Source organism: Accipiter gentilis, chromosome 12 (assembly GCF_929443795.1).
Source record: "Accipiter gentilis chromosome 12, bAccGen1.1, whole genome shotgun sequence".
NCBI lineage: Eukaryota > Metazoa > Chordata > Aves > Accipitriformes > Accipitridae > Astur > Astur gentilis.
In genome coordinates, this window is record NC_064891.1 from 20,641,510 (window position 1) to 20,659,039 (window position 17,530).

At 43.3% G+C, this 17,530-nt stretch overlaps 1 protein-coding gene across 1 annotated transcript in view; it reads right to left on the reverse strand.

Moving 5' to 3' along the window:
* Positions 1-17,024, reverse strand: part of RNF150 (ring finger protein 150) — a 120,685-nt gene extending 103,661 nt beyond the window's left edge. The window contains exon 1 of the mRNA XM_049814693.1: positions 16,533-17,024. Within this exon, the coding sequence (XP_049670650.1) occupies positions 16,533-16,998 (466 nt within the window). The 5' untranslated portion in view covers positions 16,999-17,024. The remainder of the gene's footprint in view (positions 1-16,532) is intronic.
* Positions 17,025-17,530: the final 506 nt, after the last annotated feature.

Genomic DNA, 17,530 nt, shown 5'->3' on the forward strand with positions numbered 1-17,530 from the left:
TGAAAAGAGAGAGTAATCTGAAGCATGTTATAGGAACCAAATGAGATTAACATAGCAGTGGTTTTGAAAATCCCACAAGCTCTCAAAACAGATCAGCATCACTCAAAAACACAATATGCATGTTAGAACAAAGGCACTGAACTCGCGATGCAGTATTGCCGGCATTGTGGTCTCTTCAGCTGCACAGTGTTTCCAGGAGAATTAAGAAAAAAAATTCACCAACCAACCACATATTTCAAGATCTAATAACTAATCCTCTGTCTGGCCCAAATTCAGCCCATATTAAATGCCATCTTAACTTGGTCAGACTGGCAACAGGTAAGGAATGACCTCCGCTAGGCTGAATGCAGATAGACTTTGTTTCTGTGACAACTATTCACATTTATTTGGTACACAGATGGATGGTATAAAATGTAGATTCCACTCCTTCATGGAGATTGCAAATACTGATTTTGAGCATTCTCCTAACAACCACCCCTGAAGCATTTCCCCCATCATAAGGCTGTCATCATTACCATTCCTTCTTAGCATACGAGTTAGTGAAGAAAGGTGTGAAAACCATACTGCTCTCACCGTCCAAAAATAGAACAGGTCTTTTTTGCAGTGCGTGCAGCCAGTACCTGCTCGAGATCTAGAAGCTTTTATCTCAGCTGTGACTTTTGTCAGGCAGCAACATCTCTCGCAGCTCTCGTGAGCCTGGCTGCACCCTGTTGTTGGAGATGATCTAGCAGGCACACACATCTTGCAAGCCAAGCTTCTCAGCCTCTTCCAGCTACACAGCTCTAACACCACCCCTCGCCCCCCCCCCCCCCCCCCCCCCCGCCCGATTCCTTTCATTTCACACAGAAGCCATAAGGCTTGCAAGAACTAAATTTTAGCTGTCAGTAGATTTCAACAAAATTCGTTTGGAAGCCCACTGTCAGAAATGACCTGCTATTCTCAGGCACTTCAAAAGGTAAGAAAATTAACTTCTACCTATATCATAAATGTAACAATGGCTACATAATTTATACAATCACTTGAGGCCAGGTGGGCCTTTTATTCAATGCGCTGGAGAACTCACGCAAGTTAATACTTACAGCTTCAAGGCACTCATAGGCTGGGCCATAATTTTACTCAATTACAAAATGACCTTAATGAAGTCCTGGTGTTGTCTGTTAGCATTACTTGAATCTGATAGATGTGTGCAATTCATATGAAATGCAGACTGTTAATAATTCACCGAGATTGCTGGTGAAAGACTGGTATTATTTCTGTTGGGCTGTGATGAATGGGGCTTTTCTGTACTTGACAACAACACATTAAATACAAGGGGGGCAGCAGAAGATATATAATGAGTTCAGGTATTTATTTTCTTGCTTTACTACTTGGCAATGAAATACTTAGGAAGTTTTGGCATTGACTTCAGCAGGGTTAGGATTTCAGAAGTAGAGGTTACAAATTAATGGCATAGGTAAGTGCACTGCTGGCAATCAGCAAACTTATAATGCTTTTTCTGAAGGAAAGATTTGGGGGTTGGAATTTTAAAGGATGGTTATTGGTTTTCTCTTAATAACATTAAAAAATGTAAATAAATGAAATGGGGACTTGGGAGACTCTTAAAGTAATGGTGGCTAACCTGAAAGTTCAGAAATCAGCATCTGAGCTGGCCTGAAAGCAGTCTGCATAAAGAAAATATGGCCCGTGAAAAGTCAGTTTAAAGCCCAGTCTAATCCCAATACCCCACATAAGAACTATGGAGACCATCATATTGGTGCTGGAGAATTCTTTTTCCCTGTGAACTTCTTGTGACTTCTCCAGCCAAGCCATCTGTGTGCTTCTTCAAAGTAGCTAAAGAAGTGGTTTTAAAATTCATCTGCCTATTTAAAACTTCATACATTCTTTCAGTTTCCATGACACCAAGTCTACACAGCATAGCATCTTTCCACAAGAAAAAGGTACAATCTCTTCATTGCTGTAGCCTGAGGGTGCTTAAATGCTGTGTATGTTATCCCTTTCAGTGATAGGAACATTGCCATTATTACAGATGGAAAACAAAAATGAAATTGTAATTAATTTTTTTGCAGCTGACTGAATATTGTGTACTTGAATAAAGACCTAATGCACTCGCAGATCCTGAAACTCTTGCCAACAGGTGGAGACAACTGTTGGATAACAGCATGAACATCAGTTTTATTTTCAAATTAATTAAACCTTCAATAATTCTCTGATGGATGGATTCCTATTCTGTTTTATTAAACAAGGAGACACAGGAGAAGGCAAACTAAGGGCCAGGCCTATGAAAAGCACAGCACCCTCAAATGGATACTAAGCACCTCCACTCCTACTGATGTCCATTCACATTAGGATTGTGAATGATCTCTGAGGCTTGTGTTGATAAATACAGATTTGAGGACCACTGAAGACACTACTGAGTCACCTCAGGTAATCACTAATATTTGCATATTACACAAATATTTGCCTGGTCTGGCAAGTCTTACTGTGATTTTAACACAGTTGTCACTGGGCATGCTTACATACTTAAAGGTTATTAAAAATAAGTATTGTATTATTTCCAGACAGATCTCTTTAAGTAAAGATGGTAGTTAACTTGTTAGGAATGTCTAGTGGAGGAATATCTGTTAATTTTACACTTCTCTCCTTCTTGGTTACAGTTTCTCATCCTCTCAACATACCCCCAACAACTGTCCAAGCAGCTGAAAGCTCTGTTCAAAATTGATATGTATCATTGGGAACATCAGGCAAACATCTCCTGAACCTCTCAAGGCAAAATGAAGATGGCAGCCTGATAAGGTCACAAGGGAGGATGCAAAATATTATCTACTGGATCCAACTCTGCAAAACATTATAATAATTACTCCCAAACTGGAATAGGCATAAGGTATGGCACTGCTGTGTATCTGATGGGCCTAAGATATGTATGTATTTCCAAATTGGGCAACTCCCTGATAAGCAAGAAATGCTGTGTGTTTATTCTAAATTACATGAGGTCCTCTAGCTCATCTAGCAAGTACAATTAACTGGTTGATATAAATCTCTAAGACATCTGCAAATAACTATCCAGCTGTCCACACTCCTCACAGCTATGATTGTTCCTCTGCATGCACTGGTAACAGACATCAAGTAAAACACAGTTAATAAGAGGCAGCATCTGGCTTTCGAAGGGTTTGGGTGGTAAACACTTCCTCAGGTGGAAGGGGAACAGTGTTCGCTGAAGTTGAGAGAAGTACCTTTGCTTCTTACTGTGATGCAGACATGCCTGATAACCCAGAAAGCAGAAGCCAATCTATGTGGAGAAACATAAAATAATCAAAGCATCTCTGTTAATGGGTATTTATAAAGCACCTGTTTTATGAAATATATAAAGTATATATCTTATATTTACAATTATAAGTAACGGCGCCTTATTCTAAGGATCTTGACTATTCACAGCGCTATAGGAGGGCATAAGATTGCCCAATATTACCACAGTAAAATTCTTAGTAATAAACCTCTGGGCTACATCAGACACTTCTACCCCTTTCATAGATGACATTGCCTCATAAACTACTTTCAATTACATTTCTAGACAAGGTGCTCAACTTCTGGCCCGCTCTTAGCAAGAACTAAACATGAGCTTAACTATAACCATTTGTGCGAATGTCATCCCAAACTGGGACATGAAGCATTCTCCAAATTACCTTAATGTAATGTAGACATTAGAAATAATGTCTAACTTAAATTTTAAAATACCTACTAGTGAGTTTTATGACAGAAAAATCACTACCTTAGTAAAGTGATAAGTGATTTTTAAGTATCAGTCTCATTTGCAAGTAAGGGATTTTAGGGGTTGCCGTATTGGTCTAGGTGAGACACAGTTATACTTGCCTCCCTGCTATCATTACTACCAACACTACCAAATGTGTCTACTGCTTTACACATGCACAACAGCTCCTGTTTTGCAGGCCAATCCACAACAGGCTTGGCTAGTCAGAGCCAAAGACAACAGCTTTGTGGTAAAACTAGCAGAGTTATCTTTGCATTGGCGAAAAATATTTCTGGTCTATGGGCACAAAATAAATTGTCCAGAAAAGACCAACAGCAACCATGGTGCTGATTCAGCACAGTATTGCTTGAGAACTAGGAACAGATTCTACCCATCAACTGTACAAGACAATTGACAGAAGATATTCTATACTACAAATTCAGTGCTTGCTTTGTTATTTTTCGTAAGTCTAATAGCAGAAAGATAGTTATATAAATTAGTTAATGGGAATGAAGCCCTTAATTATTGGAGAAAGAAGTGATAGGTCATGCATATTTAGAAACCAGATAATATAAAGTCTCTCTTACAAAAAATTTCCTTGAACTACCAACCATTAGAAATTATAAATTGAGAAAAAATAGTTATACAGTTATATTTTACTCTTAAAAATAGGCTACGGGCTCTCATAAATTGCATCTTAAGTAGTTCTGGTTAGTAGACTAGGATAGGAAAAAAAAAAAAGAACAAAAAAAGTCTCTGGGACTTATATGGCTAAAGAAAAGAGAATGTCTCTAGAGGAAAAAAAAAAACATAGAAAAATCAAATTTTCCCATGTGGTTTCTTCAGCAGGGGTTAGCAGGCCAGGGGAGTGAAAAGGACAGATGAGTGCTCTGAAGAATCAATGCGCACCAGAGGATCCTGACTGCCTTAGACATAGCTCATTACTTTCCATGGAGTGAAGCTGTTTGCTAGCTTTCTCTAAGTCACCTATGGATCCAGTTGGCCAATATTCTGTGAGCAATACAATCACCCATACTCAAACCACCAAGCAATATGCAAAACTGTACAAGCTCAGACCTGAGCACAAGGTGACCAAGCTCCTCATCAACTCAGGGAATGTTCCCACCACCTGTAAAGGCAGCAAGGAAGGACTGGAACAAACAGAAATGAGGCAGCAAACAAGAAAATTTCAAAGATCATGACAGCAGGTACCAGCAAGAGATGGAAGTCAGTACAGAACTGAAATGGGGATTAAGATATATGGATCAGTCAAGTATGTTTCATAGTCTCTGAGAAGAAGAATGTGTCCCCAGTGATGATGCCACAAGGGGTCACAAGCTACTTCTATGGCTATTATTTTCCCATCAACATGAATTCACCTCTTCAGGATTCAGGTTCATTCACACAACTTTCATCTAATGGCTGTTTTAGCTGTTTCTCTGGCAAAGTGAATGATGGTACTACTGGCTTTTGAAGTATTTCATCCCCACCTGTGATACCTTTGCTGCTCTGGATTGCATTTAATCATGACATTCCCTTGTGCTGGCATTTACCATTTAAACAGAAGTTTTGGAAGAGAAAGGTTTTCAACTTCTTTTACAATGCGAGACAGATGTTCCAGCAAATGCTTGTTTTGTGGAGGCTTACAAGCAGCTCTCTGCATTTGTGGGCTACCTTCAGACACAAAAAATAGAAGTCACTCAGTCTGTTTTTCTTGCAAGTTCGTTGTCTTGCAGCTTCCTCTTCTATAAGCAACAGTCACAAAGAAATAACAAACTGACATTGGTTCATCACTATCACCCACCTAAGTTCTTTCCTGGTGATAAAGGACACGCTACACAGAGATCCCGTCTTGAAGAGCTGATGCTTCAGGCCATAGGGTTTACCTCTACCCACTGTGCAGAGCTTCTGCCAGAGCTGTTTTGACAGTCTCCAAGTGTGGAAAAGAGCTGGGTGGTATTTCCAGAGAGGTACAGTCCCTAAACCTATAAAGAGCTACCATGATCACCTTCCCTAACCTTCCTTGTAGACACTACCGCAACTTTCCCCAGAGAATGGGGTAATTTTTTCCAGGATGGGACTTTAAGAGAGCTATCCAAGCCCATTCAAATAACATTAAGTTATGGGCAACTATTTAGGAAATTGCAACTTACTACAAGCTTGAATTTGTCTCACTTCCACTGATAACTACTGATCCTTGTTATGTCTTTGTCTATGAGGGCAATTTTATCTCATACCAGATATCATTCCCACATGTATCTAGACACAGTGCTAAAGTCACGTCTAGCTTGCTGGTAAGGATATACACACACACAGAGCAAGGGCCAAAGATCTTATAGCTTAGGGACTGCACTGTGGGAAGACAGAAAGCTGTTGGCACACTATCACAGGGAAAAGAAATTCAGCATTGCAAACCTGAGTTCAATTTCTTTAAATAATACTTGTAATCAAATGCATGCATTGATTCCTGGAGAAGTGCAACTATTTGAGTTGGGAAGAAGTCAGGTCTGTGCTCTGGGGTGGGACTAGTGTCTAAAGCTGGTAGAAGCTGATTAAAAGGTATTATATCATCAAAAAAAAGAAAGGGAAACCAAACTGTTCTGAACCTGAAATTCTGGGACATTAAGTATCTACTAAAATAAAATCTTTCTTCAAACCCAGAACTGTAAGATCTTTTCTGAAGAGCAAAAACTTTCCAAAACAACAACAAAAAAATCCATTTCACTACTAGAGAAAAACAGTTTTGATGGAAAAAATCCCAGTCAGTTTTTCTAGCAGCCAAAGGGGAAACTTACTCCTCTTCTGCAAAAGCATGAAAGAGCAGGATCCGCCTCTTTACATAGAGGGGACTATGATTTAGTCTTAAGAATTCATGAAAAAGACTTTGGAGTGTTCAGCACAAAGCCATTCTATGCATAGCAAATGTGCTATGCCTGATTGGCAATCTTCTGTTCATAAATGGCACTGCCACACGTCCCGATTGCTGGTGTCCCACTCCTCTAAGCCGACTCTGAGCAGCAGACAGCAGATGCTCTTTAAACCCTGAGTCAGCTGCAAAGGAAAAGCAACCCAAAGAGCATAATCCTGCTCTGCTTCCCCTCCCAGTCAACTTCATATGTAAAGCAATAGCCTTTGGCTATTTTTGTCAACCGTGTAAGGGGTGGGGAGAAAAGGAAAAAAACCTAGAAGAGATAAAAAATAGGTGCAGAGCACATAAAAGAGAAGTGAAGACAACCAAAAAAAATGGGTGAGAAAGACAAGGGAAAGATTTACTGAAAGTGTGGAAAGAAATTATACCCTTCCCCTTACCAGCCCCCCCCCCCCCAAAAGATTAAAAAAAAAAACTAAGTAGAAAATGAAGGGGATAGAGGCTTGAAGGAAAAATAAGGCAAGAGAAAGACATCAAAGCCAGGTTTATAACAAGACATAATGGATTTTAGTCAGACAGCTCCTCATTTCCCAGCGCGAAAAGTCTTGACATAGTATTAAGTAAAGGTATGAATTTCGTGGACAACCAGATGGTACTTCAAACACATGGACATAAAGAGCAAAAAGAGACCAGGCACAGAGACTACACAATCTTGGGAAAGCTGCCTCACTCAAGGAACATGATACTGGCAGGTAAAACAGGAGACGGTGAGTGTATAATAAAAGCTTAACAAGGCACAAGAGGAGAAAGCGTATTCTGTACAAGAAGCAATCATGAATGAGACTGCAGCATCAGACTGTTCTGTTTTAAAGGGGTTTTTTTGAGTAAACACACAGGCATGCCCCAGAAATATGGCCAAAGATTTAAGATTCTCTAATACAGATACTTTTGAAACGGCAAATGAAAAGCAGAAATATATTTCTGTCTTCTAACAGAAAATATTGAAATAGAAAAGGAAAAAGAATACTAACATTTTAGCTAGCATCACAGGATGTAAAACCAGAGAGATCTTTATCAGACACTCATACAGTGCAAAATTGGAAAATCCAAGAAATATTTCATAGTGAAACTTGTTAGACACCCAGAGCTTTGATCATGAGGAACTGGAACTGCTCTGCTAGTATGACAGCAACAACTAGGTGCAAAAGCTTCTCAAGTGCTCCACAAATCAATTTAAGCAAAACAATACAATCGTACGGCTTATTGCACTGGGTCTGAACCCAGCAACCCACTACACATATTCAACTACTGTTGACACATTTTACAGTAATCTTAAGATTAGACATATAAGTTAACTGAAGATGACTCTACCTACTAGGCTTTTGCATCCATTCTTAGTGCTGCTGTGTAATGTCAGACACATTCAACACAAGGTAACAGGGACCATGCTAGAAATGCATTTTTTGACAAGGACTGCAAGATCAAGGAATAAATAGAAGAGCACGGTTTAATGATGTGTGATTTAGAAAGCTGGAAGCCAGAGATTTATGTGATGCATAACTCTCGTTAAAATATATATATATTATCTGGCGAGATATTCTTACAATGACTTGCAAAAAAGAGTTGCCTTGTAAGGAAAGATCTGACCAGTTAGAGGCAAACCAAAGAGCACATAAAAGTGAGAAAGCTCAAGGTATAGCAAAAAAATATGCAGAAGAATGATATCCTATAAAATTAAGCCAACACTCAGGGACAAATGATGCCAGTTCATAGACAACTATGTCAGTAGTACGGGGCTGCCTTGGTGGAAGAGCATACAGAGAGAACTGCTTTGTTATGGAACACCCCAGTGCCAGGGGTCCTCTCTCATGATAAAGGCTTCAAGACACTATGGAATATAAATTAATTTTAAAAAGCTATGTCTCATTAAGTGTGTAGCACAAGGGAGCACTTGCCAACTCATCCTATTCCATGTATCCCTGGAGGAACTACATTCCAATGCAGATGTAATGCTTCTATCTGTATTTAAGGAGTATACAAGATATACTTAAACCAGGACTCTATGGAGTTACACGGCAGTAATATATGTTACCATGGTTTGGGAACTAAAAAGATAAACATTTTTTTCACTCCAATTGTGTCTCAAACTGAAAAGAAGGTTAAAATAAATGGGCTACCTTTCCAATTTACAGCAGGGAATATTACATACATAAAAACAGTTAAACACATCAAATTTGAGATCAAAACTCTGACAGACCCTTAGGTCTAGCTGTATAATTGAATATCACTATGAGTATACTGTCAGGAGCAAATGAACAGGCACTTCACTTTATTGATTTATTTATAAGTCACTCTTGAGAGGGAAAAGAAACAAACAATTATTTGAAAAAGCTATTATATCTTTAAGTAGCAAAGAATCAAAGATGTGAGCTTTTCATATTTCAATGTAGAATAGCAAGAAAACAAACAGGTTAATCTTTTCATCATCTCCTTCAGTTCTCTGCAGTTCAGTTTTCTAAGGTTTATCTCAAATAATTTATTGAAGAAGAGCCAAAAACAACAACAAAAAAGCCCTCGTTAAGCTCCTCTTGTAAAACACAGCTGTGTAGTACTGTTGTTTCATAAGCAAACTAATCTTCACAACCTTTCTCCATCTACTAGAACTGGTGAAAGAAGAGGTGTTTCCACTCATCCATTTTTGAACTAAGAAACATTGTTTTCACCAGGGTGGTTAAGTTCACCTAAATCAGTAATTTTCAACCTACCCTGGCTGGAGGATTACTTCTAAGGGGTCCACAAAATGCACTAAAGAACAGTAAGCCTATTATTGATGAGCTTCAATTCACAGTCAATTTATTAGCAAACTCGTAGGTTTATGAAGCTTGGCATCCACTAATATGGGCAGTAGGTCAGACAGTGGATATAAAGCTGGTAGATTTAATACAGTAAATTTTGAAAGTTGAAGTTTCACCTAAGTGATTTGGATTTTCTCCTCCAGATAACAGAAACTGCAGCTGTTAATAGAATTACCTTCTGAGATACTACATCTAAATGCACTCATGAACAAACAGGGTACCCTGGGGGGTCCTTGACCTCTGCTCGTCTGCATTCAAGACCTGGTCAAACTGCGCAGCGGCTGACATGTGGCTTATCCATCTAGATTTCTCTTCCGGAGAAACCAAAACACTATGGAGTGAAATGAGGAGAGAGCTGGGCACTAGTGAAGTCCTGGGTCACACCCCACTACGGAATCAAGACACAGCTGAGTAAGACTGTTTGGACATAACCAGTTATAAAATATTTTGCCCCCTCTTACTTCTTGCAGTTGCCACATACGCCCCTAAACGGTGTGGTACAATGGATACAGTTGGTTTTAAACCTTATCCTTTAGCAGTTATGCCTCTGCCAAGATGACTTTGCGGAAGTTATGAGAATTAAATATTATTGCAAGATAAAGTATTAGTATTTAATATGCTCCTACATTTTATATCTCTTGCCTCAGGACCATTGTGCTGCTTACACAGACTGCATTTGCTTCTGAAGCACCCCCAGACTCTTTCCTTTACAAGATGCTAAGCAAAAAGCACTGTGACGGTAGTAGATGGTAACACTGGAGGAAGCAATCCCGCATTAGTAAGGTGATAGATTACATGGACTACTCAGTCTTTTCCATATCTGATTTCTATGAGTCAATGATTGTATTGTTTGCTCCCTTCTGTACCAAAGAAGTCATCAAGTGACTAGTACTGAAATGCAACTGAAAGGGCAGAAGTGGGGCTTGTCTTGAAATGAATGCTGTTTCTGTGCTGGTTAGCTATGCAGAAGTTATTGGGAAGTGGAGAAGTCGTTGGGCTATCCCTTCATAAAGATCTAACTCTTCATCAGCCTGGCTCGTGGTGTAAGGAGGCAGAGGTCACTTGAAACTCAGTCATCTCACATGACAATGCACTATGAGCTCCATCAAACAAGTGCGGCAAAATAATGGGTTCTTTTAGTCCTTTTCTTACATAAGGAAAGTAGAAAGTGTCCTCTTCTCTTACCAGGAAAAGAGACTCTTAAAGTGCCGACACTGAACTAACTGTAGGTTTCTCTCCCCTTCTGCTGAAAACGTTCCTGTGCTCTGTGAGGTACCACGAAGGGGGGGCAGCACGGAAATACATCTGCATGTATCAGGGAGCTACAATGGACTTAACTCACTAGCCACAGACTGCCACAGCATTCTAATAATGCAGGCTAGCATATACCATTTTAAAGCCAAAATAGCAATGGGACTAGAACAAACCATCACTTCATCAAAAGCGAGCCATTCTCCTAAGGAGAGTGTGTCAAAAGGAGGTGCTCCAGGTTAACAGACAGCAGTTAGAATCTATGCTGATACCGATTTGTTTCTGAGGAAGATTTTCTTCCTGCTGTGTCACTTCTTACTGCAGAGATCTGAAGACAGCACTTGTATGAATATAATTGCAAACAAATGCTGCAGATAACCAAAGGGCATGTGGAAATCTAACTGCTTTTGCAATCAGTAAGCCTGGAGGATCAATGCAATCTTCGATGAATCAATACTTCACCACTTTGTAGGGAAAGCTGTACCTTACAACTTGATCCAAAGCTCAGTGGACTCACTGTCTTTCCACTGACCTGCAGTGGGCTCTGAAGGAGATACACAAACCACTTGCGCGGTTGAAAGAAGATGCGAGATTCAACGAGGCAAAAAAATGTCTTACCTAATGACAAAGTCAGTGCCCCAGCACTGAAGTGGCTGTCCCAAGTAGTACTGGAGACTAAGGTTATTTTGTTGCTCAAGTCCTTGCAGGTCGAATTTATCCCTTTTAATTCAGTTAAAGCTAAACCAGTTACCTAAGATCACAAAGTAAGTCTCCCCCACTGCTTGCCATAGCTGAACACATCCGCAGTAGAGAAGTCTAGCACTGGACCACAGCAGAACTAGTAGGCAGAAGCGTCGCTCACTAGCGAACGCAGTGGCACTACTGCTCCCTCTAGCCAACGTTATAAATCCTTGATTTTTGATAAATACCGAGAACCAGATTTTCAAAAACTACTGAAAGCCAGACCTACGCGATGGATCCAGGAGCTCCTCTGAGTTCCTAAGGATGGCAGCACACTCCAGCCATGCCTTATTTCATGATGGATAAGGCTCAGAGATGCACTAATCTCCATCTCCCTCCCCCATTGAGTTGGTTTCTATTAGGAATGAATCCTGGGTGCCTGGAACAGAAAATAATTATAGCAGGCCCTGGAAGCCTGAAATCTCCAACCCTCGATTAATTCACACTTATCCATATGTAAATTCAGTGTGAATGCTGTCAGCACATTTTCCTCATTAGAATTCGACAAAAGTTTAGGAAAACAATTGTTTTAGTAACAGAACAAATGTAGCTACGGTACTGAATTAAGCCTGTAAAGAGAACAATCTTCAAATTCAGTGTCTAATTTGCACATCAGTACAAACCTACAGGGGACCCCTAAGCCAAAACTACTACCAACACATCTTAAAATATGTAAAAGGCGAGACTAGTCATTGATCCTGGAACAAAAATCCAAGTACAAGGGAAGAAACCGTTATCGAACTGAATGCGCACAGATCAAGGCTGGTCACGTTCACAGTGTGTGTGGAGGGACACACCTGGTTTTGCAGCGGGACGGCTGTGCCCTCCTCCTGCAATCTGGCGCCCACATGCTGCGCTTGAGGGCCAAAGAGGGAGGGAAGAAGTCAGAGCCACCTTAGACCACATATGAGATTCATGTCTCAAAGATACAATTGACAGTTGCTGCCAGCGCGTACGAGCCATTACAAAAAACGAGGCATCTGCCTCTCATTGAAAACGGGCTGTCATACACGCAGCACGTGACTTAATATTTGTGATGGCATGCACTGGAAAAGCAGAATACAGAGTACGCAGAACTGCCTGACTCGCATACACTTCTGGCGCAAAATACTTAGGATGCAATTTACTTCACACACTAATAATCATATCCATTCTGTGAGATGTTCTGATACACCCCCAAATTCAAACTGAATGTTACAAACTGTATTAAATACTAAAGATTCGATTTTTACCCACATAGGAATCATGCGTACAGTTGCAGTTAAAATCCCTCCCTAGCCCCAAACACCGGACAGGTGCCCAAGTTAGAAGTGGTCAGCCTAGGTTCCCTCAAATAAGAACTGGAAAGAGGGAAGTTCTCACCTTGAATCATCCTCTAGAAGGCTCCCTTACTGCATCTATTCAGAGCTCAGAGGAAGGGTTCAGATATGTGCTACAACAGGTAGTAAGAACACTTCCAATTAATACTACGTTATTAAATGTAGACACAGTGGCTAGAGCCTTTTCAAACCTAAATAACAGCTCATTTGTTCCGAATAAGAAAAAACGTCAATCAGAAACCCCGGCCAACACCACAGATTATTCTTCTCGAGGAAAAAGAACATCCTCTACATTATTAGAGTACTTTTCTACTAGAAAAGTTGATTTAGGAGAAATAAAAAGCATCCAAAATAGAAATTCTAGAGGCTTTTGTTCCTCCTCTGGTTAAAACCTACTCAGTCAAAAGCAAACAAAGTTGGACTCACAGCTCCTATACCCTACTTCAAGGCAATAGAAATAAAGATGCTGGTTTGCAAAGGCTGTAGCAGATGATGTAAAAGCTAAGCGTGTCCTAGCGCGAGAACCACAGAGCTCCGCGCTCCCTGTGAACGCAGACGTCGCAACTCTACCTCTCTCTTCTGGATATGCAAGCAGCAACCTAAGTACAAGCTCCCTGAAAGCAAAGGCTTTCAGTACAGCGACTGAACTGCTTCAAATCGAACGCTTGGTCTGTTCTGTCCGGTGCACTATAAATAAATCCTAGAAAGTTGTATTTGAAGATTTCCACAAGCTTCGACATAATACCACCCTGGCTTCTACTGGAGGGGTGGGGGTGTCGGGAGGTCTGCCAACCCTCCTTCAAACTCTGGAATGGCATCTTGCTACAGTTGCCTCTAGATTTCAAAATCAGGAGGCACCGTATTAGCAAAGGGTCATTGGCATGCATTGTAGCAGAAAACATGAAATATAATGAAACATACAGCTGAGAAGTAGGATCTTTGGCAAGAGAAAGAGAGCTTTGGGAAGAAAGCGGCAAGGGCAAAGCACTATGAAGTAGCAGATTAACGTAGTCAAGAGGAGGAATGAAGCGCGGGGGTAGAGATGAAGATATGAGGGTGGAGGGTGAGAGGAGCAGAAAAAGAAACACAAAGGGAGAAAAAGAAAGTAAAAGAAAGAAGGCAAAGCATACAGAAGAGAAGAACGCACATAAGGAAAAACATCTCTCTTGGGAGTAATAGTTCTTTAGAAAGGGCAGGAGCCACACTGCTAGGCAACAGGATGTACTGTTTTCTGTATAGAAAGAGTTTATTTAAGCTTATATGAAACCTAAAAAAAAAAAAAATAATCCGTGGCAGAAAAGAAAAAAGTAACATCATATTTCTTTTGACTTTTAAATTGCTTTTTAGGTCATATTTCATCCTCCCCTCCCACCCCCCCAAAGTATTTTTCAGGATGGAATTTTCTTGTTCCCACTCCAGGATTTGGCGTGGGCAGAGCACCGCAGATGCTGCTGAACTCAGAAACCAAGAATCTGATTCATTCTTCCCTTGAATCTTGTGCTATCGTTTAGACTGGGACCAAGCTAACGTCAAAGGCTGCAAGTCAGAAAGATAATTTTACACAGTTTGTACATTCACTTTGTCCCAGTGTCCCAGGTGGTACAAGAGGGAGACTGAAGATAGGTCCAGTTCTTAACCCCTGCTAGTTTGTCAAATATTTGTTTAAGAATAATTGATTTTTCCTCCTGTTCCAGCAGACTTATGCTCTAAAACTCCTCCGAGTTTTGACTGAATGCAGAGGGCAGGTTTTCCCTTAGGTAAGACCAACAGCCGTTTTTCAACTTCACAGAATGAAAATCCTTAAAACAAAGACAACCTCACACAATCCATCAGCAAAGCCCTTCAGTCCCACTGACTGTGTTCAACAAGTCCAGATTATTTTCTGCAAGTTTCCTTTCATTTCAGCCTGTGGTACTGTACAATCACACTGCTGAGTATCAACTCCGTAGTCAAAAAGGATTCTCAGAATAAACTGTATGGAGTCACGTGACATAAAAGAAGCTGCCCTCAAGATAAGCAATACAGCGTTGGTATTTTTGAAAGCTTTCAGGCCACTTTCAGTAAGAAAGATTCCCTGCTTACTTCATTTTAGACCTTAAAACAAACAAAAGCTCCAACATTTTAAAAGGTTAGATGCATTTTTTACTCCCACTGTTTCTTAATAAAACACCATTTGTGTGGGAAACCAGTTTAGCGCATACTTTAAAAACAGGCAAACCATTAATTGATCCAACGTGTTGGCAGTTTTAGAGAAACTCACTAGACAAGAACAAGCGATGCATCTTAAGTTTTGAAACAGCCTGAGCTTTACTTCAAGGGTGCATAAGTATGCCAAGCTCCTACTACTTTATACTGCTTAGTATATAATCTGAGATACTTAAAGTAGCAAGAAGTATAATCTGAACAGCTACTAAACCACGTGCAGGTTATAAAGCAGAGTTTTAAGAAGCTCAGGAGGTTATGAGTTGCTTGTCTCACAAAAGGGATAGAAAATACTAAAAAAGTCTCATCTTCCACCAGTTCTACCAAAGAAACATGCATTTGCCCAAATAAATGGTTAATCTCTTAAAGCGGCTGCACCCAAGAGGTTCCAAAAGCGCTACTTTTGCATCAGCAGTATTAGAGCATTATAGCTGGGCAACAAACTCTTTCTCGGCGCATCCACGCTAGCTAGTTTACTGTGGAAATTTAAAGTGTCATTAGAATAACATCCTGTTTTGCAGCCTTTCTGTGTTTCAGTTTACCCCTAACTCTGCTAAGATTCAACTGGCATGAAACAGCTGGGCACGATTAGTCACTGGAGGCAGACCAAACTGAGATTTCACAATAGGTGGCATTTTAGTCTCCATGGCACGGGCTGCTGGTATAAAAGACCACTGACCCTGGCAGAAAACACCGTCCCTAAATATAAACCTGGTGATCTGTTTTTAAAACAACATTATTTCGGTTCAAACATTGTTACAAACCCAGCGCTTTCGGTGGGCACAACCCGAGGATCGGCTTGTTTCCGACGACCGGATTTCTGCTCGGTTCTAGTCGACAAGCGCACGTTGGGACCCGAGCACCCATGTGCCGACGCTGCAAGCCCAAACTCCACCAGAGCGTTCACCTGGGAGAGCGAGCCCCCGCCCAAGCCCTGTCCTGGACAAAATAATCTCACGTTCTCACCAGATCGGATACTCGGCGTTCCTGCTGTATCCCACAGCTATCCTAGGCGAGACGGCGGACGCCGTGTTCCCTACTTTATTGCACCTCCTGATAAGCCTGCCCCGTAAACGCTACGCTTCTCCGCTTCGGAAGGTCTCAGTCGCGCCCGGATCCCACAGGGCACCTGCCAGGGCATCCTCGGGGCACGACGAAACAGCGGTGCCCCGCAGCAGCGGGCTCAGGGTCCCAGCCGTTCCTCCGGCCAGACCCAAACTTTTTTTACGTCTCCCAAACTTTTCACCCCTGGAACGCCGGCGACGCGTTGCTGCTAGCGGCTCATCCGTCCTTTGCCGTGACGGCACGGAGAGGTGCTCCACGGACCCCGGGGACGGGCACCCACCGGTGGCCCGGCGAGGCTGGCAGCCCACCCCGCTCCCCTTGCCGGGAGGTGCGAGGACGGACCCGATCCCCCCCACCCCAAGGATGCGGGACGGCGGAGCGGGCTGCGGCGCGCAGGGAACACGGGTGGCCCCGTCCACCCACCCGAGGCGGAGCCGGGGGGGTGGGGGTGGGGGGTCGCGGGCAGGGAGGGCGCCGGGTCTGACCTGCGTGGGGCATGGTGATGGTCTCGTTGGCGTTGCTGGAGCCCACGTTGTAGATGACGACGGCGGAGGCGTTCTGGGCGGCGGCGTGGCGGATCTTGTCCTTGTAGGTGCAGTTTCCCCGCGGGATGAGGGCCACCCAGCTCTTGCCCGGCGCCGGGGCGTTGAAGCGGGTGCCGGGGTCGCAGGCGTAGCGGTCGGCGGGGGAGGCGGAGAGGGCCACCTGCCCGCGGGCGTCCTGCTTGGGCGACTGCTCGCCGTAGCGCCCGCACTCGCTCTTCTCGCTGTGGAGCTCGGCGCTGCCGGCCGCCGGGTCGGCGTAGGTGATGTTGACGAAGGCCGTGTACCACTCCTCCTTCTCGGCCACGGTGAAGTCCAGGCACAGCAGATGCACGAAACAAAAGGACAGCAGCCATGTTGAGAGAGCCAGGCTGCGGCACGCTTGGATCACGGACATTGCCATCTTCATCTGACGGGGGGGGACGACGACCACCCCCACCCACCCCCCCCCCCCAAAACCGACCGACCCCCCCCCCCCCCAACCCCGACCCGACCGCTCCCGCTCCCGCCGGCTGGCTGTGCGTGCGCGCGCGCGCCTGTGGCGTGCCCCCGAGCCGCCGGCTCCGTGCGGGGCGGCGCTGCTCCCGCCGTGCGGGGAGGGAGGGAGGGAGGAGAGGGAGGAGGAGGAGGAGGGGGGCCCTCCCCTCTGCAGCCCGCTGCCTAATTCATGTCGGGGCCGTTTGATTTCCTCGGGCTGGCCCCGTCTCCGCCCTCCCCCCCCCCCCCGCCCCCCTTTCCCTCAGCCGCCTGTGCTTCCTCCTGCCCCTTCCTCCCCTCCCTCCCCCTGCCCGCACAGCTGCCTCCCCCCGCTTGCTGGCAGCCCGGCCGGGCGGGGAAGGAGAGGAGGAGGAGGAGGAGGAGGAGGAGGAAGGCAGGGGGGGATTTCCACACGCAGAAACGCTGCGGCGACGCTCCCGCTCCGGGCCCGGCCCGCCGGCGGG